General features: G+C 53.4%; 10 protein-coding genes across 10 annotated transcripts; 5 read left to right on the top strand and 5 right to left on the bottom strand.

Moving 5' to 3' along the window:
- Window positions 1-310: 310 nt before the first annotated feature.
- Window positions 311-2,160, bottom strand: CCT4 (T-complex protein 1 subunit delta; the record flags this gene model as incomplete). The annotated part of the gene is made up of 6 exons (XM_049397826.1): window positions 311-916; window positions 964-1,800; window positions 1,848-1,877; window positions 1,929-1,951; window positions 2,007-2,058; window positions 2,107-2,160. 6 exons carry the CDS (start codon window positions 2,158-2,160, stop codon window positions 311-313), a joined length of 1,602 nt encoding a protein of 533 aa, XP_049256271.1.
- A 324-nt stretch (window positions 2,161-2,484) lies between these two features.
- On the top strand, window positions 2,485-3,952 carry RPT1 (26S proteasome regulatory subunit 7; the record flags this gene model as incomplete). Its single annotated transcript, XM_049397825.1, has 4 exons — window positions 2,485-2,579; window positions 2,632-2,746; window positions 2,792-3,792; window positions 3,844-3,952. 4 exons carry the CDS (start codon window positions 2,485-2,487, stop codon window positions 3,950-3,952), a joined length of 1,320 nt encoding a protein of 439 aa, XP_049256270.1.
- Window positions 3,953-4,334: 382 nt separating this feature from the next.
- Window positions 4,335-5,483, bottom strand: J4E88_004177 (uncharacterized protein; the record flags this gene model as incomplete). The annotated part of the gene is made up of 1 exon (XM_049397824.1): window positions 4,335-5,483. One exon carries the CDS (start codon window positions 5,481-5,483, stop codon window positions 4,335-4,337), a length of 1,149 nt encoding a protein of 382 aa, XP_049256269.1.
- A 789-nt stretch (window positions 5,484-6,272) lies between these two features.
- Window positions 6,273-7,312, top strand: J4E88_004176 (uncharacterized protein; the record flags this gene model as incomplete). Its single annotated transcript, XM_049397823.1, has 2 exons — window positions 6,273-7,112; window positions 7,169-7,312. 2 exons carry the CDS (start codon window positions 6,273-6,275, stop codon window positions 7,310-7,312), a joined length of 984 nt encoding a protein of 327 aa, XP_049256268.1.
- Window positions 7,313-7,752: 440 nt separating this feature from the next.
- Window positions 7,753-10,683, bottom strand: J4E88_004175 (uncharacterized protein; the record flags this gene model as incomplete). The annotated part of the gene is made up of 3 exons (XM_049397822.1): window positions 7,753-10,243; window positions 10,301-10,386; window positions 10,675-10,683. 3 exons carry the CDS (start codon window positions 10,681-10,683, stop codon window positions 7,753-7,755), a joined length of 2,586 nt encoding a protein of 861 aa, XP_049256267.1.
- A 1,596-nt stretch (window positions 10,684-12,279) lies between these two features.
- J4E88_004174 (uncharacterized protein) lies at window positions 12,280-14,718 on the bottom strand (the record flags this gene model as incomplete). Its single annotated transcript, XM_049397821.1, has 1 exon — window positions 12,280-14,718. One exon carries the CDS (start codon window positions 14,716-14,718, stop codon window positions 12,280-12,282), a length of 2,439 nt encoding a protein of 812 aa, XP_049256266.1.
- A 696-nt stretch (window positions 14,719-15,414) lies between these two features.
- J4E88_004173 (uncharacterized protein) lies at window positions 15,415-16,128 on the top strand (the record flags this gene model as incomplete). Its single annotated transcript, XM_049397820.1, has 2 exons — window positions 15,415-15,491; window positions 15,552-16,128. The coding sequence occupies 2 exons, from the start codon at window positions 15,415-15,417 to the stop codon at window positions 16,126-16,128; spliced, it is 654 nt and encodes a 217-aa protein (XP_049256265.1).
- Window positions 16,129-16,550: 422 nt separating this feature from the next.
- On the bottom strand, window positions 16,551-17,773 carry J4E88_004172 (uncharacterized protein; the record flags this gene model as incomplete). Its single annotated transcript, XM_049397819.1, has 3 exons — window positions 16,551-16,817; window positions 17,232-17,618; window positions 17,669-17,773. 3 exons carry the CDS (start codon window positions 17,771-17,773, stop codon window positions 16,551-16,553), a joined length of 759 nt encoding a protein of 252 aa, XP_049256264.1.
- A 1,186-nt stretch (window positions 17,774-18,959) lies between these two features.
- J4E88_004171 (uncharacterized protein) lies at window positions 18,960-21,647 on the top strand (the record flags this gene model as incomplete). Its single annotated transcript, XM_049397818.1, has 1 exon — window positions 18,960-21,647. One exon carries the CDS (start codon window positions 18,960-18,962, stop codon window positions 21,645-21,647), a length of 2,688 nt encoding a protein of 895 aa, XP_049256263.1.
- Window positions 21,648-21,836: 189 nt separating this feature from the next.
- Window positions 21,837-22,484, top strand: LSM2 (U6 snRNA-associated Sm-like protein LSm2; the record flags this gene model as incomplete). The annotated part of the gene is made up of 3 exons (XM_049397817.1): window positions 21,837-21,844; window positions 22,098-22,245; window positions 22,350-22,484. 3 exons carry the CDS (start codon window positions 21,837-21,839, stop codon window positions 22,482-22,484), a joined length of 291 nt encoding a protein of 96 aa, XP_049256262.1.
- Between the last annotated feature and the right edge of the window lie 1,045 nt (window positions 22,485-23,529).

The following is a 23,529-nucleotide window of genomic DNA, read 5'->3' as shown; positions in this document are numbered from 1 at the left end:
TGCTCATTTCAGGTGCATACCCCAGGATCAATGTGGTCCGAATTCGGCATCTGGAAGAAGAAAAGTGATCCACGGCTTATCCTTTCTCGACAGTCTGCAGAGAACGACGTGTCCCGCTACTGCAGTCCCATGCTCCCCCACGTGCAGGTTTTGATTGCACCGTTCATGCATTCAACGCAATATACGCGTAACCTTCACATGCAATGTCATGACATTCCAAACACTTATTTGGCATCAACAGTTGTTCGAATTTTTCATTACTCGTGGTATCCTGCGTCTTTTGCTGCCAAGTCAATCCATTTGCAGTTCTTTACCTCGACAAGGCGATGTCGTCGATTCGCAGAATCATCTTGACGGTCTCGGCTGCAAGCTCGATAGCGCTGGTGCTGACCAGCAGTGGCTGCAGTACGTTCTCCTCGCTGATGTCGTTCTTGACACCCCCGCTCTTGATGCTGATACCAGCATTCTTCTGCTCCTGCGCGTGCCTATGCCTTAGCTCTGTGACGACCTTGATGCTGTTCAGACCGGCGTTTTCCGCCAATGTTGTCGGAATGACCTCCATGGCATCGGCGAAAGCTTTCCAGCAAATAGACTCAGTGCCAGAGAGCTCACGAGCCTTGAGTGACAGCTGATGCGCAATCTCAATCTCCGGGGCACCGCCACCAGCAAGTAGCGCCTTCTTCTTGACCAACGAGCGGATGGCGCAGTGAGCGTCGTGTAGAGATCGCTCGGTCTCATCCAAAATGAGGTTGTTAGCACCGCGGCAGACGATGGAGACAGTGTTGGCTGCTGACTTGACGCCCGAAACCTTGACGTATCGTGCGCCCGATGCCTGTACCTCCTCGACAAGGTCTGCCGAACCGAGCTTGTCTTCTGTGAATGAGTCGATATCGGCAATAGGCTTGCAGCCAGTGCTCTACTGTGCATTAGCTTCGTTACAGGTGAATCACTTCTCTTACGCACCTTGCAAATGAACTCAATCTCGTCACGCTCAATATCCTTGATGACAAGAATCTTCAGCTTAGACAAGAAGTGCAGACTGAGGTCGTTGACTGCGTCTCGGAGGATAGACTTTTGGATGAAGAGAACGTTGCACTTGGCTTTCTGGATCTTCTTGACCATGTTCAGCAGATATGTTCGCTCCTCCTTGAGGATCTTGTCCATTTGCCTGTAGTCGTTGACGACAATCTGGTTCTCCATGTCTGGTTTCGGTGGGCTCAACTGGAACTGAATGAGACCTATCCGTGCCTTCTCCTTCAATGTGGGACCACCGGCGCTCTTGACTACAGGCTGGTTGAGAACCAGTCCGTCGATCATCTCGCTATCTTCGATGGTACCTCCTGACTTCTTGATCATCCGGATGTTCTTCAAATCCACGTTGTCGGCAGTCTTGGGGTCGATGACCTTGAGGACTGAATCCACAGCCATGATGGGTAGCTTGGGCTCCTGAGCGACGATCTTGGAAGAGAGCGCGGTTGTAGCGGTCTTGAGGAGCGTTTGCCTATCTGTGAGCGAGATAGGGATGGCCATCTCGGTCAATATCGATATCGCCTCCTGCGCTGCCCGTTGGAAAGCCTCTGATATGACTGTGGGGTGGATGCCCTTGCCCAATAACCTCTCAGCAGCGCCCAACAGACTTCCAGCAATGACTACGACGGACGTTGTACCATCTCCAGCTTCGATATCTTGGGCGTGTGCGAGGTCGACGAGCATCTTCGCGGAGGGATGCATAACGCTCATCTGGTTCAGCATGGTAGCTCCGTCGTTGGTGATGATGGTTTGGCCTTTGCTGGTTTGGATCTGGACAAGTCAGTTGTGATGGCTAGCGATTTGCGCCTGTCTCGTACCATCTTGTCCATGCCCTTTGGTCCCAAAGACTGCCAAAAGTTAGTATTCGTCTCTTCCCCGCACCTCGTGGTGTGACATACAGTTCGGATCGCATCTGCCACAGCTGCACAATTTGAGTTAGCGAGATGCTCCTAAGAGGGAATGAATAGGTTCTGTACCTCTTGCGGCGATGATGTTGGCGCTGCGAACAGCTCTGGGCTTCTCCTTGTCCTGGGCCCATGTCAGTCAATGTTTTCAGAGCTTAGTGACGAAGCGCACCTTGAAGGCAGTGTTACCGCCACCGGTACCGCCATTTGCAACTTGAGCAGCCATCTTTCAGTAAACAGGTGAACAAAGCTAAAAGAGGGGTATCGTGGGAGTTTGGCGGGGAAGTTGTGGTGCCTGGACGCGAACTGACAATATTTCGAGAACGCGATAGACGTAGCGCACGGCCAATCCCCAAGCTCCGACTCGCCGGGCCATTGCCGCATCACAGCTACACCTTCACCCAGTCCACAACAACCAACCCCATACCCTCGCCCGCGCCGCCGCATCTGCTCCCACTGTCGCTCCTACCCAGACTCATCTACAACTCGACTGCACGCATCGCCCGAACCCTATCTCGGCCACACGACAGTCGCCGCCCACTCCGCAAGCATGCCTTCAGCCACAGGCCAGTCCTGGGAGAAGTACCAGAAGAACTTCGCCGACGATGAGGTCGAGGAGAAGAAGATCACACCTCTGACCGATGAGTAAGAGATGGCACGTCACAATCAGAGCGGACATGGGCTAATGATATCACAGGGACATTCAGGTGTTAAAGACATACGGCGCGGCACCCTATGGCGCCGAACTCAAGAAGCTCGAGAAGGAGATCAAGGACAAGCAGCAGACGATAAACGAGAAGATTGGCGTCAAAGTACAGACTCCTTCACCCTCCTCCATGCTCGACTAACGCCTCCAGGAATCAGATACCGGTCTCGCACCTCCACATCTCTGGGATATCGCCGCCGACCGCCAACGAATGCAAGAAGAGCAGCCCCTCCAGGTCGCACGATGCACCAAGATAATACAAGACGAGAAGGACTCGGAGAAGAGCAAATATGTCATCAACGTCAAGCAAATCGCCAAGTTCGTCGTCAACCTCGGAGAGCGCGTCTCGCCCACCGACATCGAGGAGGGTATGCGCGTGGGTGTTGACCGCAACAAGTACCAGATTCTGCTTCCCCTACCGCCAAAGATCGACCCCTCGGTCACTATGATGACGGTTGAGGACAAGCCCGATGTCACATACGGAGATGTTGGAGGTTGCAAAGAGCAGATTGAGAAGCTACGAGAGGTCGTCGAGATGCCCCTGCTATCACCAGAGCGCTTCGTCAACCTGGGTATCGACCCCCCGAAGGGTGCTCTTCTCTACGGCCCTCCAGGAACTGGAAAGACCCTTTGCGCCCGAGCTGTTGCCAACCGAACCGACGCCACCTTCATCCGAGTGATCGGTTCAGAGCTTGTCCAGAAATACGTAGGAGAGGGAGCCAGGATGGTGCGCGAGCTGTTTGAGATGGCACGAACAAAGAAGGCGTGTATTATCTTCTTCGACGAAATCGATGCTGTCGGTGGTGCTCGTTTCGATGACGGTGCTGGAGGCGACAACGAAGTACAGCGTACCATGTTGGAACTAATTACACAACTTGACGGTTTCGATGCTCGCGGTAACATTAAGGTCATGTTCGCGACCAACAGGCCTTCGACTCTCGACCCAGCCCTCATGCGTCCCGGCCGTATCGACCGAAAGATCGAGTTCTCGCTACCAGACATGGAGGGCCGTGCCAACATTCTCCGTATCCACGCCAAGAGCATGAGTGTAGAGCGCGACATCCGTTGGGAGCTCATCTCTCGTCTTTGCCCCAACAGCACAGGTGCCGAGCTGAGGAGTGTGGCTACAGAAGCGGGCATGTTCGCAATCAGGTAACCACTGTCCGAAATGCATGTGAGACATATACTGACTTGTACTTCTAGGGCTCGAAGGAAGGTTGCCACCGAGAAGGATTTCCTGGCTGCTGTGGACAAGGTCATCAAGGGCAACCTCAAGTTCAACTCGACCGCTACCTACATGCAGTACAACTAGACGGCGCCACGTGCGTTGGGTCGAAAGTAGCTTATGTATTTACATTAGAAGGCAGCACTGGTTTTGTATGAGTATTAACGATGGTGCTTTTCTTCCACTTAGATGGATAGGACATAATGCATTATTCGAATCATTTTGTTCTCTACAGTGAAGTCTTGACCAAGCATAACCCAGTCGATATGGTTTGTGATTGATATAAGAACGGTATATGTTACATTACTCGTCTAGTTAGTCAAACGACTTCATGAACACACGTCGGACTATGTAAAGACTGAACACCCTAGAGCCTACATTAGCGTTAGCTCACCTACTTTGCACGTTCTCATCTTAATGTAGTCTGCAGACCTGTTCAGTTTTGTTCTTGCATGAGATAAGTATGCCATTAAACTACAACTGTCCCGCCAATATCACACAAATCAACATCAACACCCCACTTCAACCCAGCTGCCTCCGCACCCTTGCGCCATCTTTCAGGCGGCTCAGTGACCGGTTCATAGCTAGCCGAGTAGGCACCACGAAACGTGCCAAAGTGCATGCCTATACTCTTCTTACTCCTCACATCCCTATGTATAGCCAAAGAATCCTCCGGGCTAGAGTGTTGACCAGACAAGACAGACCTCGGTTTGAAGCAACCCACAGGCACGAGTGCCAGATCAAAGGGACCGTACAGCTCGCCGATTTCTTTGAATGCCGGACAAGGCGGGTGTGGCGCGTCGTGGTGTGAAAATTGGTCGTCGGAAAGAACGTGGCAGTACCCTGTGTCTCCCGCGAAGAAGAGTTTCTTGCCAGATGAAGACGGTTCCTTGACGATCCAACTACACCACAGTGTACCATCGAAGTTCCAAGGCGTGCGCCCAGACCGATGTTGCGCAGGCGTGCATATCAGCTCTACGCCTCCAGCACCCTTCTTGAACACAGTTATGCCACCCCACCAGTCCATCTCTTCGACTTGATCAGCCTTGATGCCTGCGCCTAACCCCGTCAGAACAGACTTGACGCCTAATCCGCAGAAGAAGCGCAGGTCGCCGCCTTGTTTCGCATTCAACTTCTTCAGCGTGTCCGAGTCGAGGTGATCGTAGTGGTCGTGGCTGATGCACACAGCGTCGATTTCAGGGAGCTCGTCGATGGTGCATGGTGGAGGCGTGAAGCGCACAGGACCGACCATGCCGTAGGGTCCCACGCGCTCACTCCATACGGGATCGAGGAGAATGCGCATTCCCCGCTCGTTTCCCTCTGAAGCCGTTGTTTCGATCAGGAAACTCGCGTGCCCTATCCATGTCGCCTTTAACCCGTTCTGCGTATTGGTGAAGTCTGGCTTGCGCACGTCGACCAGGCCTAATCGGTCGGCGGGTATGGGGACGAAGTTTTTGGGTGTGCTGAAACGCGTTCGGAAGGCGGCGATTATGCCGTCGTTCTTATAGGAGGGCCATGGGTTCTTGAAGCTTGTGGGTGGCTTGCCGATGTGATGGGCCGTCGTGTATGTGTCTGGCTTGTGCGGGGGTAGCGGCGTTATGGAGGATGAAGGAGGCATTCTCGATGTTTGGTAGTGCCTAAAAAACAGCGCGAGGATGCAAAGGGCTTGATGTGGGCGCGCATGGCTGGTTGTCGTGTAGATGGGACTATGACGACGAATGGCGGATGTGGAGGCGGCGATAGGCAACGCTCATCGGAGGCCAGGTTCGTCCGGTTTACCGTTGGAGGCGCGTTTGGGACTTGAGGGTCGCGTAGGGCTAGGAAACCTTCGAGACGTCCATCGATGACTTCACTGCCCTGGGAGCAATGTCGCAGCTGTTGAGTTTGTGCGTCTGGTCGTGGAGCGTCATCGAGCAGGTCCGACCAAGCCGCACCCTGTCACCTATCGAGCAACCACGTTCTGCCCCAGCCATCCTTCGAGACGTAATCCCCAACTATTTTTGCACAGAGAGTAAAAGCCGTAATTGTGGCTGGCCCTACCCACCAATCTCACATCCCAAGGCGCATCTCTAGCATCATGGCCTCGGAGACAGCTCAAGTGGGTACAAGGCACCAAGGCGCGGCTTGCGTAGCCTTGTTCTCTTATCATCCAATAGGACCGACACGTGAGCCCGTCTAGCTTACCGCAGGTACTGTTCGTCTGTCGCTCATCGCCGCCGCCGGAGCTCTAACCAGGAGTCTGGAAGATGTACCTTCTATATGTGGTAAGCACCGACTGGGGCTGCAGCGGGCTGGGTACGCCATGGCCAAAATTTCGTGAGCTTTATAGATGTCGGATCCTCAGCGTTGTTGAACTCGTAGTATACCTTTGCGTCAATCAATCTTTTATCTTTACAGTCAAGACAAGATGAAGGGTACCTTTTCCAAAGCCGGTGCTGTGGCTCTACTGGCCACAACGGCAAATGCACAACTATACCCCAATCAGAGCCCATTAAACCACACCTGCCAACTACAAGAACCACTTCTGTCGTGCCCATCGCAAGATCCCTCCAAGGTCGACTCCTGCTGCGTCGAAACATTCGGTGGACTTGTTCTGAGCACTCAATTCTGGAACACATACACCGGCCGCGAGTCTGAAGGCCAGCTTCTCCCCACCGACACATGGACGCTCCACGGCCTCTGGCCCGATTTCTGTAACGGTAGCTACACACAATACTGTGACCTGAGCCGCCAATACGATCCTATCCCCGGACCCAACACTACAAACGGCCTACCAAACGGCACATTCGTCCCACCCTACAACGGATCCAACATCGGCACCTTCCTCGAGCCATTCGGTCGCTACGACCTCTTGGAGTACATGAACACCTACTGGATCGCATGGCAGCAAGACAACCCCGGTTTCTGGGGCCACGAGTTCTCCAAGCACGCCACCTGCTTCTCTACCTTCAACGTCCCCTGCTACGGCCCGCAGTACCGCGAGCACGAAGATGTTGTCGACTTCTTCGAGACGGCTGTCAAGTACTACAAGAGGTTCCCCACTTTCGATTGGTTGGCAGCTGAGGGCATCACGCCTTCCAACTCAACCACGTACTCGTACTCCGATCTTGTAGATGTTCTGTACGAGCAGCACGGCGGTATTCCTTTCTTGGGTTGCTCGGGACCCAGGTTCAATGCTACTGATGCTGGTAAGAACACGACTGATCGAGGCTACACTATCTTGAGCGAGGTTTGGTACTACGAGCACGTAAGTATACATTGAGCATGTATATGATGATTCGATGAATGCTAACATGTCACAAGGTCTACGGTCGCCCTCAGGAAGGCAATGCCATTCCCGTCAATGCTTCGGCTACGTACCTCACCAACTGCGCTACTTCCGAGGGCGCAATCCACTACCCGGAAAGGACCAATGGGTCGGAAAAGGCCCCAACTGTCCCGTTCTAGAAAGACATAGTCGCGTTTCGAATGTAGTGTAATGATCAATATCAATCACTTCGTGAACGCAGACGAAGTTACTCTTCACATCCACCTTATTCAAGGAAAAAATTAAATACCTTAAAGCCTACATCAACATAGAAAGATGCAAAGTATATAACCTAACGTTAACGTAGAGCCTACATTAACATAGCAAGATGTAAAGTATGTAACTTAACGTTAACGTAGGGCCTACATTAACATAGAAAGATGCAAAGTGTGTAACCTAACTCCAACGTAGGCTCTGGGGGTCACTGGCATTCAAGTGAATTAACACAGAAATATGAAATTCCTTCGTATCAACTGACACTATTGATAGTCTATCAAGTACTAATACAAAACAAAAGGGTCTACTTGTTCTTTACCCTCACAAATTTTTGCATCCCTGTCTTCGGATCGAATCTGCTCTCCTAGTTAAATTTACGCGGCTTTTCAGCTGCCTCATCTTCCGGACTAGTCTGTGAGGCAGCTCTTGTGCCGCGCTCTTCCTGCATATTCGTATCCTGAGTCTGGTCTTCGGGATCTACACCACCTTCCTCAGGCGTCTGACGCTCGTCGTCGGCGTGATCTTCCCCTGTGTCCATATCCACATCTGTTTCCTGGACCCGTGGACTCTGTGTCTCGGAGATTCGGTTCCGCTCAACCTGCTCCCTCTTAATCTGGACTGCCGCCTTTGTTGCGGGGGCGTGGTTCTGCGACCGTGGGTGGACGGTATGATCGGTGTTCTCCTCAAAGACTTGACGAGTGTAGTCTTGTTGTTTCCGTGCTGCGTCGACACCAGCGGGAAACATCTTGCCCATTATTGCATTGTGCTTATCGCTGGCGCTTGGGTCCGCTGCGTAGCCGCTTGGACTCGGCGTGTCCGGTGCATTGGCTGAGGCCGCATATTGATGGTTGGTGGGTGTGAAGCCCGTGGGTGAGTGACTTGCTTCGCCTTCGTTGCGCGAATGCACCTTGCGGAGGTTAGCCGCTGAGGATTGTGAGCGCATGTCGGGACGCCCGTCTTTGCGAATCAAGACTCCATCTGCATTCCTAATAGGTTTGGTGCGCGTCTTTTTTGCCGACCCAAACATGTCACCAGGCGATCCGAAGCTCATGGCAGCTGTCACACCTTGTAGACCTAGACTGCTAGCACGGTCGCTGGTTGGGTAACCGCCACGACCACCCCCACCGCCACTGCCTCGCCGCGCAATACCCCCTCGTCCTGGCTGCGGAACGTGTTGGTAGTATCCGGACGGACTGATCTGAGAATCGGGAACACCTTGCCAATCAGGCCTTTCCCAATCAGGAGTTCCGAGTGTACCGTGGGCTGGCATGCTCTTCCTAACTCTGCCACCCCGACTTCCAGGACCCCCGCCACGTCGCCCACGCGGTCGATGTTCAATCATACGCTGGGATTCGGGTTGCCAGCTGGCGTCCGAAGGGCCATCCTGTGTGGCGTAAGGGACGTAGGAAGGCTGTTGCGATTGCGATCCAAGAACAGATTCAGGTACAGTTTGTTGGGACGGTATCGTAGGCGTTTGAAAGCGATGGTCTGTCATGGGAGTTTGTTGCGAAGCCGTGTAACCTGAAGGACCACCATCAACAAGCCTCTGCCTCTTGGGCGAACCGGGTGCTTGAGTGTTGGCCTCCTGTGGATTCTCAACGCCGTTCTGATGTGTTCGTTTCACTCCCGCGTTGATGGTAGCCCATCCGCCAGCCTGACTTCCAGTGGGACCGACGCTCGTGGGATTCGGCGCGCTCATAGGTGTCGCCGTGGTGGAAGGAGCGGCGAACGACGATTGCTGTGGCTGGCCATTGGTTACTGGTTGGGGTGCTCTGTTGCTCGGCGTCATCGTTGGTGTACTCTGATGCGAGTGAGGTGGGTGTGTCATTGATGCTTGCGGTGCCTGATACGTATATGGCGGTGCTTGTGAGGGCTCAGGTCCGGCGCGCTCTTCGAGTCGATAGATTTTGCCCTTCATGATCTCAATAGTAGTACTGAGAAGATCTACATCACTCGCCTTATGCGACAAAACGTTCATCTGCTGCGCCATTTGCTCTAATGCTGCATTCTGCGCCGCGAAAGATGGAGCGGCATGGGGCGTAGCCGAAGCTCCTGATTGCCTCTCCATCCTAATCGCATATAACTCACGATTCATGTTCTCCATGGCTTGGCGCATGCCATGCATATCATTTTGTAATCTTTCGGCCAGCGCCTCCACCTTTTTGATATGCTCATTTTGCTGAAGAAACTTGAACTGGTATTCTTGACGCAGTGCCTCTTCTGTTCGGTCCATCTTCTCCTGGTGGAGTCTAATGTCGCGGGTATGCGCAGCTAAGGCGCCACTGTTGTGGGACATTTGCGTCTGTATACGCGCCATAGCGTCTATGCTAACGTCTTCTGGCGAACGAGGATAGTGATGGCCATTGGTCTGAGGGACCATTGTTGGCACTTCAGGTGGACCGCTCATTGACTCAATGCCAGGCCCTTGGTGAGACTGAGGAGGTTCTTGACGATATGGAGAATTTGACTGCGGTGCAGTGCTCAGCGCGTCTTGAGCAAAAGCGTGTGGGGAGTTCCGTATCGAAGACTGCTTCGATGACGGTGCTGGTAACGACGGTATGTTGTCTCCGACAGGATGCAACGACTGCTGCTGCGGTTGTAAATTACGGTCTTGGGATGGCTCGTACCGCCCGCGAGTGTGATCTGGGTGATCTACAGATGGCGCACGTGAGTCAATCTCCATAGCTTCAGCCGAGGACGCTTTTGGTGTTGCTCTCGACGAGGGAGGACTTGGGGTGTCTTCGTTCGCTAGTAGGTCTTGTGAGGCATCCACTTCAGGCTCGACTACAACGGTATGATTTGGTGCTGTCTCGCATTGCAGTTCTATGCGACCCAGCTTGAAGAAATCTCGACCACTGTCACAGGTCAGCCATCGTGCAAGGACTTGAAAGGGCATTAGAGAAGTTACTTACCGAAAGGATCCCTTTCCTGCAGGTGCGGTGACAACAGTAAATCCGATAGCTGTCTTTACGCAAGCCGGATCGGGGCACGATAAAGGCTGAATGGTACTGGTGTTGAGTTAGTCCCAAGATGACTGTGCGAACGAAAGGATAGCAATAAGGAATGCGGGACGTAAAATGCGGGCGTACACGTCTAATAGATGTTAATCTATAGTGTGGAAAGATTTGGTGCAGGCTAGCGTCGGTGCGTCTAGAGGAAGAAACTTAAAATACCATGTAACCATCGGCAGCCGGGATACGCCAACTCGTGTGTTGGGGTTTGTTGATAGCCAGCCAAGGCTATAAGAGGGAAAGGTGCGACAAACAATTGCAAAGGGAGAAGGGACCAATGTCATGTCTGGGTTCAGCTTACCATCCTGCTAATTCGGTGCCTTTTGACGCCGCTTTTAGTTTGCCCATGGGCTGTAAGGTAGAACTGTAAGAGCCGAGCATGGCGGGAACGAAGTAGCTGCCGGTGACCTTGTACCAGGAGTTGTAGAAATCTCCAATGCACTTCTGACAATTCTTGCAGTATGCTTTAGTTGCACGGTTGGTGGGCGGGGAAGGTGGAGAGGCCTCATCAGCACTCTCCACAACCTCTGGTGGTGATGGCTGAAGTTCATGTGTATTCATGTCTGACTCCACCTCGCCAATTCCGGATCGCCTGGAGCCCGCCATTGATGCAGCCCATTGACACAATAGTGCCTAGGCGATAGCTGCAAGTGAGCGGAGAGGCTGCACGAAAAGTGCTAGATAGCAACAAATAAAAGTTGGATGAAAGAGGGTGGGCCTAAGCAAGCTGAACTACCGGTCTCGGGTACGCGACGACGCGTCTCAGTCCAGGATAGCGTTTCAGCAAGCGCAGTGAGATTGGAAGCGAAGAGGAAAAAATGGTAGGCCCCAACAAGAATAGGCGGTTGCGGCGGAGACTGGAAGGAACCCTGAAAGACGAGAGCTAATTCAGAGGAGGGAAAGGGCAAGTGAAATAATTAGCAGGAGTTATTCCATGATTAGCCATGCATGAGTCCGAGTGGGGTTAGCGCGCCTCGCTATCAATTTAGATGCGCTCTATTGCGAAAAAGCCCTGAAGCCGTCTCGTGTCGCAAGCGCAACACGCTAGCTGTTCCATCTCGCGCAACAGCCAGATCTCTTCAGCTGCAATTTCGTCCGTCTATCGAATGCGCGCAGTTCCCTACCGTCCGAGGTACGCATGTGTCGACGTGCACAGGTAGGAACTCGTGTCACAGCATCCCAACACCTGATCGGTAGTCACTATCGTTATGGGGCAGTTTACTCATCCCGGGACCAAGCGCCGGCTATCTTTATTACCATCAAATTGCGACGATTACAGGTTGCCAAGTTTGATCCGCGACATGGGCCAATTAGCATAACATGTCGATGCAGGATGATAGCTATATGTCCGAATTTACATTTGCAGCTATATCTGGGCCAGACTACTCGTTTCTGGCTTTTATCCATGCCATTTTCCATGTCGTCGTCAGCAGCATTGTCCCAACTGGTACCCGCCTCCCATCATGACGAAATGATCGCCGCTGAGGGCACTGCTGTACCGTGGCAGCGATCTCACACAGGCAAAGATGGGATTATGGTTTTACAGAGTTGAATTTGCGCAATCTTCGCCCACTGTGAGGCGGCGAAAAGCTTTGCGCTAATTTAACTCCAAGTAAGGGGAAAGTGGACAGGGATGTTGATTGATGTCATGCAGTACTTGTGCCCTTGGCACGATAGTTATTCGCGTTTAATCCCTTCTACCGATAATTGCAAAACACAACGCATGTTCTAGAAAGCATTCAGCCTCTCAGCCTATGCATCCCGATTATCCGTTCATACGCCACGACCGAGAGTGCCAGTCAAGCGATATGCGCTCGGACACCATGTACTACGACACGTTGCGTTGCACGTAGCACGCGCGAGGTACGAATACTCGTACTTTACTTGACAACAATAAAGCCAACGCCGTTGCGAGCTTCTTGACAGGCTTTCGAAAGAGCCTGCACTTCCGTATCCGTCCATTTGACGCTGAGGTTGTCCCAATTCTTGGTAGCGTATTCACGGCGATACTGCTGTTGCATTGCTTGCAAGCGACGTATTTCTCGAGGGTCGCCTGTCCCACTGTACACAATAAAGGCCGTGCAGCGTGGCAAAGCGTCGTATATCTGCCCGATACGTTCAATGGTCTTGGAGACGGCATCGCCGAGCTCAGGTCCGTGAACCTCAACATCTGTATCCTCGCCATCCTTCAGAAGGCCCAGTCGTTGCAGGGCATTCTGTCGAATGAGCTCGACGTCGGCCGTCTTGGCGTCGTCCCACCAGCCTCTTGCAAGCTCCAACTCGCGCAAACGTCCCCAGACAAAGTCGATCTTGTCAGTAGTGCCATCCTTGCCTTCGGCTTGACCCTTTACTGTACGCTCAATAGCTTCCACTACTTCCTCATCGGTCTTGCAGCCTATGGAAACTCGGGCTTGGCCACCATGACCTCTGTTCGGGTCGCCCCAGTCGATGACAGCTCCGGCACGATGCACGTCGTTTGATTTTGGTCGTACAGAACGATCCATTCTCTTGAAAATAGACTCCGCGTTGGTGTCGCCCGATCCCCAGCGCGGGCCCTTTTCACACTTTTGTTTGACCAGATCGAGACATGTCCGAGCATCTTCCACACTGTCGTGACCTGCTGAGCCCTTTTGCACTTCGCGCTTGAGATATTTCTGCGCAAGCCACTTCAGCGACTGCTTGTATGGTGGCCCACGGGGGTGTGGGTAGAGGATACCCGTGTCGATGATGAAGGGGTGGGTCAACTTGAGTGCGTTGAGATCAGAGTTTAGCGAGTGTCCCACAAGGATTGTACGCGGTGTGATGAGTTCCAATAGCTCCTTCTGTATGTCCGCTAGACTAGTTGTGACGTCTTGGAGCATGGCCGCTGTAATACCGGACCATTGGGTCAGGTAGTCCTTGATGGCGACATCCGGCTTGACAAGCTTGTCGAGGGCCGTAGTGCCGTCCCAGTTCAATAGACTGATGCGAGTGAGTACAAGCTGGTCATTCTCAGCTTTGCACATCTCACAGTCGACGGATATAATGTGTCTTCCAGCAGTCAGACTACCTTGTTCAATCTCCATCTCGGGTACTTCTGCATCTTCCAAGGTAGCGACATTGGTGTCGACCCAACCGTCATCAGCACTCTGATGAGCAAGCTTCCTTCTCTCGTTATTGGCCTCCTTGGATTCCGAAGTGGTGAACATTGCTGGATGTAGCACGTATTCGTTCTCTTGCTGTTCCATTAGACTGGCGATGTATTCGGTAATGCGCGTGCGCTTGTTTTCCCAGTTCTTCGAGTTCTGCGGCAAGGGGCCTTTGTGGTTCCCCGTCTTCTTCATCTGCTTCTCTTCTTGCGTCTTGGGTATTTGTGAGGTTAGCATCGTATGTATGGGCGAATGCACTCTCATGTATTGGTTGTTGCGATGTTCGCCTATAGCCTTGATGGGCCAGACATGCTCAAAGATATCAGCAAGAGGTTTCAGCGATGCAGGTAGTTTTTCGGCCTTGAGACTAGCCGGATAGAAGTCATCACGCGAAATGTTGAGCCGCTTGGGCTTTGCATCCCTTGCATCCTTTACAGCCTTTGCAGCTGTCATGGCAGCATCAGTCTGCGCTTCCGTTGTCTCTGCTCCAACAGAAGGCTCGGACTGAGACGGGGCGTCTAAAGCAACATCGCCGTTGAACATACCCAGGTCCAATCCCGGAACCATAACCATGACGACCTGTTGAATATTGGCACGACTGCGTACAGAAACCCACTGCGGCGCATTACCGTCAGCAAGCAAGTACAGCACCAGTGACTGGAGGTCTGTGATCTTCACGTGCGAGTTCAGGCGGGCATGATGTGAATGCTCAATGGCTGGGTAGCTCCTCTGCAGCTTGCGCTCTTTCCTGCGCTCCTCTCTGGTCATGTTCTCGCTTGACTGCTCAGAGCCAGCTTTGTATGTGACGAATGGGTTGTCGGTGGAGGAAAGGCGGTTTCCTAGTTGGGCGTCTTTTCCCGCGAATGGGTTGTCGGGAGTTGCATCTTGCTGCGGCGGTGGCGATCGTGCCTTGCGCTTGCCCTGCCCATCTGTGTCGCGCATTTGGCCAGGACTGCGAGCTGGCGAAGGCGAGTTTGAGGCGCGGCGCCCGTTGTGCTCAGAGTGCGATCCGCGTTCCTTCCGTCTCCTTTTCGAGCCGCTGACTACTGTCCAGCCCTCTTCGTCTCCGTTAGCCGTGGTGGTTGCCGCATTGTCGGATTGCGCTTCGCCGCGCATGTGCGCCAGTGTCGCACCGAGTCCCATATCGGCAGGAGGTGGCTCGTCGCGAGCGCCGCGCTTTCGTTTCGCCATATCAGAGCTCATGCGACCCGCGTGAGTCGATTTGGTGGGCGCGTGGTGTTGTTGTGGAGAAGCTCAAGAAAATGTTCGGGGTTCCGGCGCATGGGTACGCGCTAGCCATGGCCCACAGGAATCCACTACTCTTGTCATATGTCTGTTTTTATTTCACTTCGCAACACGCATTAAATTCTTTATTCTGCAATGAAGATCACGTTGCCACCTCGAAGAGCCCAGCCTTCATGGTCTTCGTCATCTTTGTGGTCTTCGCTGCATAGGCCACTATGTACATACCCGCCGACGTCACATCGTCACAGCTGCGCTCATACATGAACCAAGTGAAAACATCATGAGGATATGCATTCAACCCTATTCTACAATTTGGGCCTGCTTAAGAGTCTATCATCGAGGAGACATCGCAAGCAGTAAGAGATGATCGATCCCGGAAATACAGCTGGATTGAAACCGGAAACTCAGCAGTGGAGTATATGTCGAATTTCTCCAGCAATATTCGAATCGCGGAGAGGGTGAACGGTGAAGTGAATTCAAGATTGGATATTCGAGTGATGAAAGTGATGCGATCTCATGCCGGCTCCGCGTATACTATGATACTCCTTCTTTCAACTGCACAAGACCTTTTCCTTAGACTCTACCTCACCGTCGAACCTCTGTCTACATCTGCATCCATTTCAGCGCGATACTACAGCAAGAATGCTGACCAAAGACCAGTTTGTTCAGGGGCTAGAGCCACTCAGATGTGGTATCTGTCTGGACGACTACAGTACCGAGTAAGTAGTACTTGATGGTCCCTACTATAACGGCACACTAACTTAGATGCTCTCTATTAGGCACGTCCCTGTGCAACTTCCGTGTGGCCACATCTTCGGAGACCACTGCATCGTCAAGCAAGTCGAGGCTGAAATGCCCAACAACAATCGATGTCCACTATGCCGCCAAGAGCTTTTCCACCAGGAAGATACACATGTATACGTCAGCGACGAGTCGGAGTTTGACGATGCCGATGACGAAAACGAGGAGGACGAATGGGAATTCGATGAAGAGAGATATCAGGAGACCCTTGCTGGCCTTCTTCATGACAGTGAGCCAGGTATGGCACACTTCGCCTCCTCAGATCTGGAGATGCTTACGGACTCAGGGGAAGAGACATATGGCCTAGCACCCAGTGCACTTCACGCTGAGACCATCGCCACGACAAGGAGGGAGCGCCTCAATCGCCAGCGGGAGTTCAGAGTGCATGCTGGGCGGGGGCGGGATGGGGGCAGGGCAACCGTCCCGAAGCTACCCGGACGTACACGCACCTACAATCAGATTGAAGCATCTGATGTAGAAACGGATGCAGACTGGTCCGGATCTGAGTACGAGCCAGAGGAGGACAACGACCCAGCCGATGAATGTGAGGAGTAATTTGGCGTCGATGTAGATACCAAGGTACGGTTTTGTATGACACTCGACTTGGGCCAGAAGATATGTAGTAGCCAAGATAACCTTTTGCGATGCATTTGCTAGGTTCCAAGAGAAACGTAGTCCCCACAATCTCCCATTGCAAGTGATAAGCTGGGTTCCGAAAGTGATGTAGCCTCCACGGCCCTCTTTGTGATAGCATGCGGAAAGAATACCAGCCCTGTCGATAACATCTGCCGGATCTGCTATCTTTGCGGCTATGAAGGCCAACAGGTAGCCATGGGCTTAGAATTTAGCCGGCAGGTTGTGTAACATTGCATCGACGCATGTCAGCATCTACATGGTAAGCTTCCTCGCATTTCTATTTGTACATACGCTCATCTACATTCATTGTCATAATTCGTCGGTCGGTATCGTTATCCTTCCTATAGTTTTCCTCTCCTGCTATCGACCGCTTCCCTGAGCTTCTTGATAACGTCTCCAGGGTCCGAAGCGCCGAAAACAGCACTGCCAGCAACGATGACATTAGCGCCAGCATCAGCAGCTTGGTCAATGGTCTTCTCGCTCAGACCTCCGTCGACCTCGATCTGTAGCTCTGGGTACTTTTGTCGAAGCGCGGTGACTTTGGGAAGCTCGGACGCCATGAACGACTGGCCACCGAAGCCGGGCTCTACAGTCATGATCAATATCATCTGTGGATGTTAGCATGAGATCTCTACCGAACGTGACGTGGCCTAACGCAGGCCTTGAGTTGAGGTTATTGATCCTGCGGGAGCAGCCAGCGGCGTGGGCGGGTAGGTACCGATGTCAACTTTGGGGATTACTGAATTGACAGGTGGCCAATGAATGGACAGTCGGTTGGGCAGCATGCGGCAGGCTTCTCGAAAGAACGCACAGGTCAAGACTGATTGACAGTGGGCTTACGCAGGCTGGTATGCCTAAGCGCCAGCGCGTGCCGCCCACGCCCCAACAGGGTCAGCCCTACCCAGCCTCGCTTTGCTCGACCACTTCCGAGGCCTCTCTAACCACCATATAGCGCGTGCGGCCCTTTCGTGATATCGATTGTGATGATGGAAAGCATGGCAGTGCAGGGGTGATGAACTCACATCCGGAACCTCGTCCTTGTTTGGGTTCTCCAGTATCTCCCACAGCACATCGACTGGTGTGCTCGGCTTGATTGCGATACCAGCCTGCATACCCTCGCCATGTATGAACTTGACCAGCTCTTTTGGAGATGTCTTCTGGTCCGACTTCCCACTGGGTGAGTCTGCCGCGGTTGACGAGACGGCGGCTTCGTAGTGGAAGCAGTACAGGTCGCAGCCAGCCTTCTTGAAGTCGCGCACCCATCGCTTGGGCTCGGCGATCATCATGTGACAGTCGAATGTTCCCTTGCCGTGTGCGGTGGTCGGTCGGTCGACGTGTGAGCGGATCTTGGTGACAACGGGCGCGCCAAAGGTCATGTTGGGCACGAAGTGGCCGTCCATGATGTCGACCTGCACGTGTCAGTCGCGTGCCCTCCAGCCCGAAACTCAGCATCGCGTACATGGAGCCAGTCGGCACCCTGGGAGATTGTGTCTGAACAGGCCTTGCCCAGCGCTCCGAAGTCTGCCGACAGAATCGACGGCGCGATGATGGCAGGCGGTGACATGACGGGCGGTTCTAGTGCAGTTTCGGTGTGTATAGGTGATTTGAGAAAGCGCCAATGGGAGATATGGGGAGATTGTGGAAATTGCTAGTGTGACGGAGCTCACGATAGCTTTTTGGTGTTGACGGCATCAGCGTCACGCCTGCCCCTCCATCCATGCCCCGCTGCAGGCCTTGGCACGCCTCACCTCTGTTCTTGTTCATGCAGACCATGCAGACCGCGCAGCTCACCACCTCACGTTTCGAATCAACTATGTTTGCTGAACGGGGCCGTCAATGCTCTAAATCGACTGAAACCTTCTCTATTGTTATATCTTGGTGATCGGCAACCGCGTGGCTGGTCGCGTGTTTGTACTGCCGAGATGGCTGCGACGGGTCTCGGCACCTGGTCTTTCCCTCTCACATGGCACGGGATGACTACATGACAGCCTTGGGGACAGCCACAACCACCGCCTCGCGTCCAACTCGAGGCCGTGAGACAATATCCAGCCCCGCAGCAAGAATCGATTTCGACGAGGCACTATTGGGCGAGTATGCTGTCCAACGCCGCTGCGTCTCGTCATTGGACACGCGTGCAGAACGCGAGCGCTGCAAATAGCACAGCCCGGCGCTTACAACCAAACACCCAACCACGCCGTGCAGCGCAACGCTCCTCTAGCCCAAAGTTTCTAGCGCATGGTATTGACCTTGCTCACCATAAACTTACTCTGGCCAATCATGCCGTCTTCACCCTCTTTGCCATGTCGTGGCCGACCTTGAGCCGCTACTGCCTCTCCACCCAGACTCGGCCCTCTATGCGAGTGGACGGCCAACTGGCAGTGTAGCTCGGACGAATGCCACAGTAACACTAGCCCACAGTCACTCGACGAGTAGGCGTCTACGCGCGATATATCCTCTGACCATCGCGCTCGCGCCGCATCGACTCTCTTTTGCCATTCACTTCTAGTCCTCTTCCGAGCCCCTTCTTCCGTCAAGTCTTCGTTGATCGAAGCAATTCCATTTTTACCAGTAAGCTGTTGACCAGCGCAGTTTTGGGCTATAGCTCATCTTAATATCGCCTCTATTTGGTCCCCTGTACTTCTGTATTTGGACCCCTACCACCCCCGCCGCACTCCCGCCTACTCGGATTTTCATAGGTATCTTTAGTAATATTAGCACAAGGCGGTGCTCACGTCACCGCAATATACAACATGCCTGAGATGCTGGAGCCTGCAGTATACCATCCTGCGACCTTCGGCCCCATGGCCAACTCTCATCAAGCCATGTCTCCGCTGGATCAGAGACAGGCACTTAATGCCACCGACGACGAGTCCTCAATTCCCACCTACTACTTCGGCGCAAGATATTCGACCTCGTCGATATACCTACCCAGTCCCGCGTCACCAGCCAGTATTGACGACGACTTCCCTACCCCCAAGGCACGCTTATTCGATATGACCCCGCAGCCATCGCCGCGCTTTCCTGTTCACTCGGCTACATATCCCCCAGCAAACCGGGCGAGTCGGGCTGACAGCGACTTCGACTCTCTCTACGACATCACCGACGATGAGGCTGAGGTACCTCTCCATGCATCCGCATCAGTCAAGAAGCTTGCGACCCAGCCTAGACAGAGACGCTACCCATCCATCGTCATCCCTTCGCCTTCCGCATGGCCAACCATTGAGAAGTTGAAGAGTGCAAACTCGGCGATGCCCGTTACTCCATCGTTGCTACTGACCCCATCGCGTCGCTTCCTTGAGATGATCGACTCTCACAACCTGCATGTGCCTGAGCACTCAGCAGCCCCTTCCCTGGACGGCAGCCTCACATCAGAAGAGATGGACAAGCTCAGTTGCCCTGCCACCCCAGTCTCGCAACGTAGACGCGGATCCATGTCCAGCGTTGACTCGTGGGGACCTGTGCAATTGGACCTACAAGCTATGGAGACTCTTCAGCATCTCGGAAACTCACCATCTGCTGAGCAGTACGAGGAACCAGAGCAACAGGAGTTTCAAGTGGTTGAGGCTAGAGGCGAGATGCAAGAAGTCTCCCGACCAAGTCTCGGCTTAAGCATCCCTTCAACAGTCTTCGGAAACGGTTCCTCTGGTAGCACACCGATTTCCGCTCTCTCTGTCCCTTCTCCCGGTGGTTTCTTCTCGTCGCTTCAGTCGACTGCTCGTCACACCTGGAGTATCCCCAAGCGCGATGAGTCAATCCCAAACACTTCAACTGCTGAGAGGTTTTACAACCTTCCATGGCAGAAGGAGAACCGAAGGAACACTTCCCCACATCCCGTTCCAGCTGTACCAGCTGTGCCAGTTCTCCCTGTACGAAACTCGACTCTTGCCGGATCCACTCTCGATGGACACGATGAGCCTCTGGCGACATCGCGCCCAGTCCTCCTTAGCAGCCCAACCGATGAGAACGTGGAGATCAAGGAGATCAATCCTAGCAAGACCATCTTTCAGTATGACGAGAACTACAACGCTGGACTTCAAAAGGTGTCTACTGCTAACCTCGAGATGACCGGCCGATGGTTGGAGGAACAAGATGAGCTACAGGCCGCTCTTCGTGACATGAGCGACATTACCTCTCCCAGCCTCTCCAACGGAACCCACAGCCGCGGCAACTCGATCGAGAAGACTGTGGTCAAGAAGTCGGTCAAGTTCGCGGATGAGCCGGCCAAGTCTCCAGTCAAGGAGTCGGCGGATGAGCCCATCACCACCTACGTCCAAGGCCTTGAGTACCTTCACTCTCGGTGCCAAAAGAAGGATACGTTCATCCACCGTCAGACTCGCGCTGAGGCTATGCACGTACAGCGACGCTGCAATCCTCTCGCACATCGCGATCAGCTCCTGGGAAAGTTCGAGCTTTGCCAGCCAGAGCGCCCAGCGCCACCGCGACCTGTTTCTGAGTTCTTTGTCAATGACCCAACTGTGCTAAAGGAGAGGATTGCGCGCGCACAGACGGAGCGTCAAGCGCTCGACCAGATGCTGCCCATTCACTGGGTCTTGCAAGCTCAGAAGCAACTCAACGGTGGCAAGCTTCTCAGCAAACCTGCCGCGCGATGCATCACACGCGCTAGTGCTCCACGCATCCTCGACGTTGGTGGTGTCGCTACCAACGATTGGGCGTGGGACGTTGCCTATGACTACCCGTACGCTACAGTGACTACTGTCTACACTGCGGGTAACAATATGTCATCTAACGTCAAGGGCCCCGACAACCACAAGCACCTTACCGTTCCCAACCTGTGGACTCTTCCCTTCCCATCTGGTCACTTTGATGTCGTTTCGGCACGCACACTTTACGAGCTCCTCAAGACAAGCAAGCCTGTCGGCAAGTCATCAGACGAGTACGACCTGTGCTTGAAGGAGTGCTACCGCTGCCTCAAGCCCGATGGTATTCTTGACTTCAGCGTCATGGATGCCGATGTTGTCCATGCTGGCCGCAACGCTCAGGCCATGGGTGTCGAGTTCGGCTTCAACCTCAAGACGCGCGGCTACGATGCGCAGCCTACCAAGACATTCCTCCCGCGCGTCTCCAAGGCGGGCTTCAAAGACGTTCAAAGGGCGTGGATGCTTCTTCCCATGGGAAAGACGGCAGCGAACTGGAAGGACACACTTGCGGTTGGCGCCGAGCCAAAGCACCAAGAGCGTCGCATCACAGAAGACGGCGAGATTGAGCTCGAGGACGCGCCAGTCTTTGGTACCACCATGGACGCGGCGATGTTGACAGGTGTAGTCGGAAGTTGGGCATGGGAGAGGTGGCTGCTCAGGTTGCAAATGGAGATGGGCAAGGACGAGGAGAAGCTATTGGAGGGAGTCGTCAACGTACTAGAGGAGGGCGCGACAGGCCACGCTGGATGGAGGACTTTGTCCGGCTGGGCGAGGAAGTAATGGGAACGGGATTGAACATGATGTGATACAGTTACGATGGTTTTGGGTAGACGGTGTTGGACAGGCTGGACTGGACTGGACTAGGTTGATACCACAATAGCGAATTTCTTTTGTAGATGAATTGAAGACAGTGTCTATCACAGTCGTCACATTTGGTTATCTGGGTGTCTGCCTATCAATGTGATGGTGATGCCGGAGTGAGAGACATGGCGAGGCGGCAGATCAGCCTCGCTCGCAGCGGCGCGAACCCCACGCGGTCCATGCGCAGCGCATAACCTCGTCACTGTGCCATATGCACCGCAAGTCGCGAACACTCGACTCAACTTGCGCTTAGCTGTATCTCCGACGTCTCTACCCCAATCTTCTTTCTCACATACACACAATGCTCTTCTTCAGGTTAGTCCCCGGTCCGCGTCGATAATGACGCAACAGCAACTGACAGCGCAATAGCTTCTTCAAAACGCTCGTCGAGCACGAAATCACCGTCGAACTCAAGAACGAAGTCCAGATCCGCGGAACACTCAAGAGCGTGGACCAGTACCTGAACATCAAGCTGGACAATGCAGAGGCCGTGGATGAGCTGAGGTGGCCGCATTTGGTAAGTTCGTGCATCGCGACTCTCTTCTACGTACGGACCAGACAGCGTACCAGAGAGATGGCCATGTGAGATTTCGGGAGGAACAGATGCTAACTTTACAATAGTGCTCGACAAAAGACATGTTCATCCGCGGTTCTGTCGTTCGCTACGTACACCTTCCTTCCGGCGCTGTCGACACGGCACTACTCGAAGACGCGACAAGGAGAGAGGCTGAGGCGGCGAAGAACAAGGCGAAATGATAAAGGAAGGACATCAGGTGCTAGGATAACGCGTGATGATGCGACCGTTCGTGCGGCAACATGAGGAGGGCAAGACGCGCGTGGGCGGACGCAATGTGCCATGACAACCCACGGTATATAAGAGCGTGGCCAGGCGCAAGAGCTGGAATTCTGGACCGGGAGTAAGCGCAGAGGTTGCGCAAGCACGAAGAGCGCTTGCAGAGCTGGTGATGTGAATATACCCTTTGATGAGTACGAGGTGATATCCTCGCCCATCTTTGTTCTTGTTCTACTTTTCTACTCTGTCCGATTCGAACCATTTACACGCCCTGCTTCAATTCTTCCCTGGCTTACGGGACATGGAGATTGCCCCTTCAGGCTCATATTTGACATGGCCATCGACGTCAACTTGCTTTTCCACATACGTGCATCCCTCCTTCTTTTTGCCTACCCACAACTATGGCATCAAACTTTTGACATCACGGACGGGCCTTCTCTCTTGTCATCCACGTCGCTTACCCTGTGCGTTTTCTGTCGTACAGCCCTATCTCCAAGTGACGAATCACTGCGGTGTGTGCGATTCGATATCTTGGTTGCCATCCACTCCATCCACTGGTACCGTGATAACGCAGGGCGACAACGAGCCACTCACGACCCCCGCAATACATCACCATCCCATACACAAAGGTTTTCCTCAAATGAGAGAGATCGCAATTATCCGACCCCAAGAGACGAGGCCGCTCGTGTCCCCCTTCCCTTTCACCTTTTTTCGTAGCAAACGAAACATGTCGCGTAGAAATTACGCTCACCCACAGTCCTCTCCACTGGCAAATTGCGCATCTATATGACTCCGTCTAACCCCAAACAACACCAACACCGCAAACGCTCTTCCGCCGGTTAACAACGTCCACGCACACACTTTCAAAAGTTTTCAAATCAGTCCCTTCGAAACCACAATCCACGCAACGAATATACTCGCAAAAGCGACGAGTCCACGCACACATTGTCAAAAGTTCTCCAAATCAGTCCCTTCGAAACAACCCACCACGCAACGAGTATACTCGCA

This window comes from Alternaria novae-zelandiae (genome assembly GCF_023758075.1).
Source record: "Alternaria novae-zelandiae strain BMP 2774 chromosome Unknown scaffold_7, whole genome shotgun sequence".
In the NCBI taxonomy this organism is placed as follows: Eukaryota; Fungi; Ascomycota; class Dothideomycetes; order Pleosporales; family Pleosporaceae; genus Alternaria; species Alternaria novae-zelandiae.
Note: the sequence above shows the minus strand (reverse complement) of the source record. Positions and strands in the feature narration are given on the sequence as shown.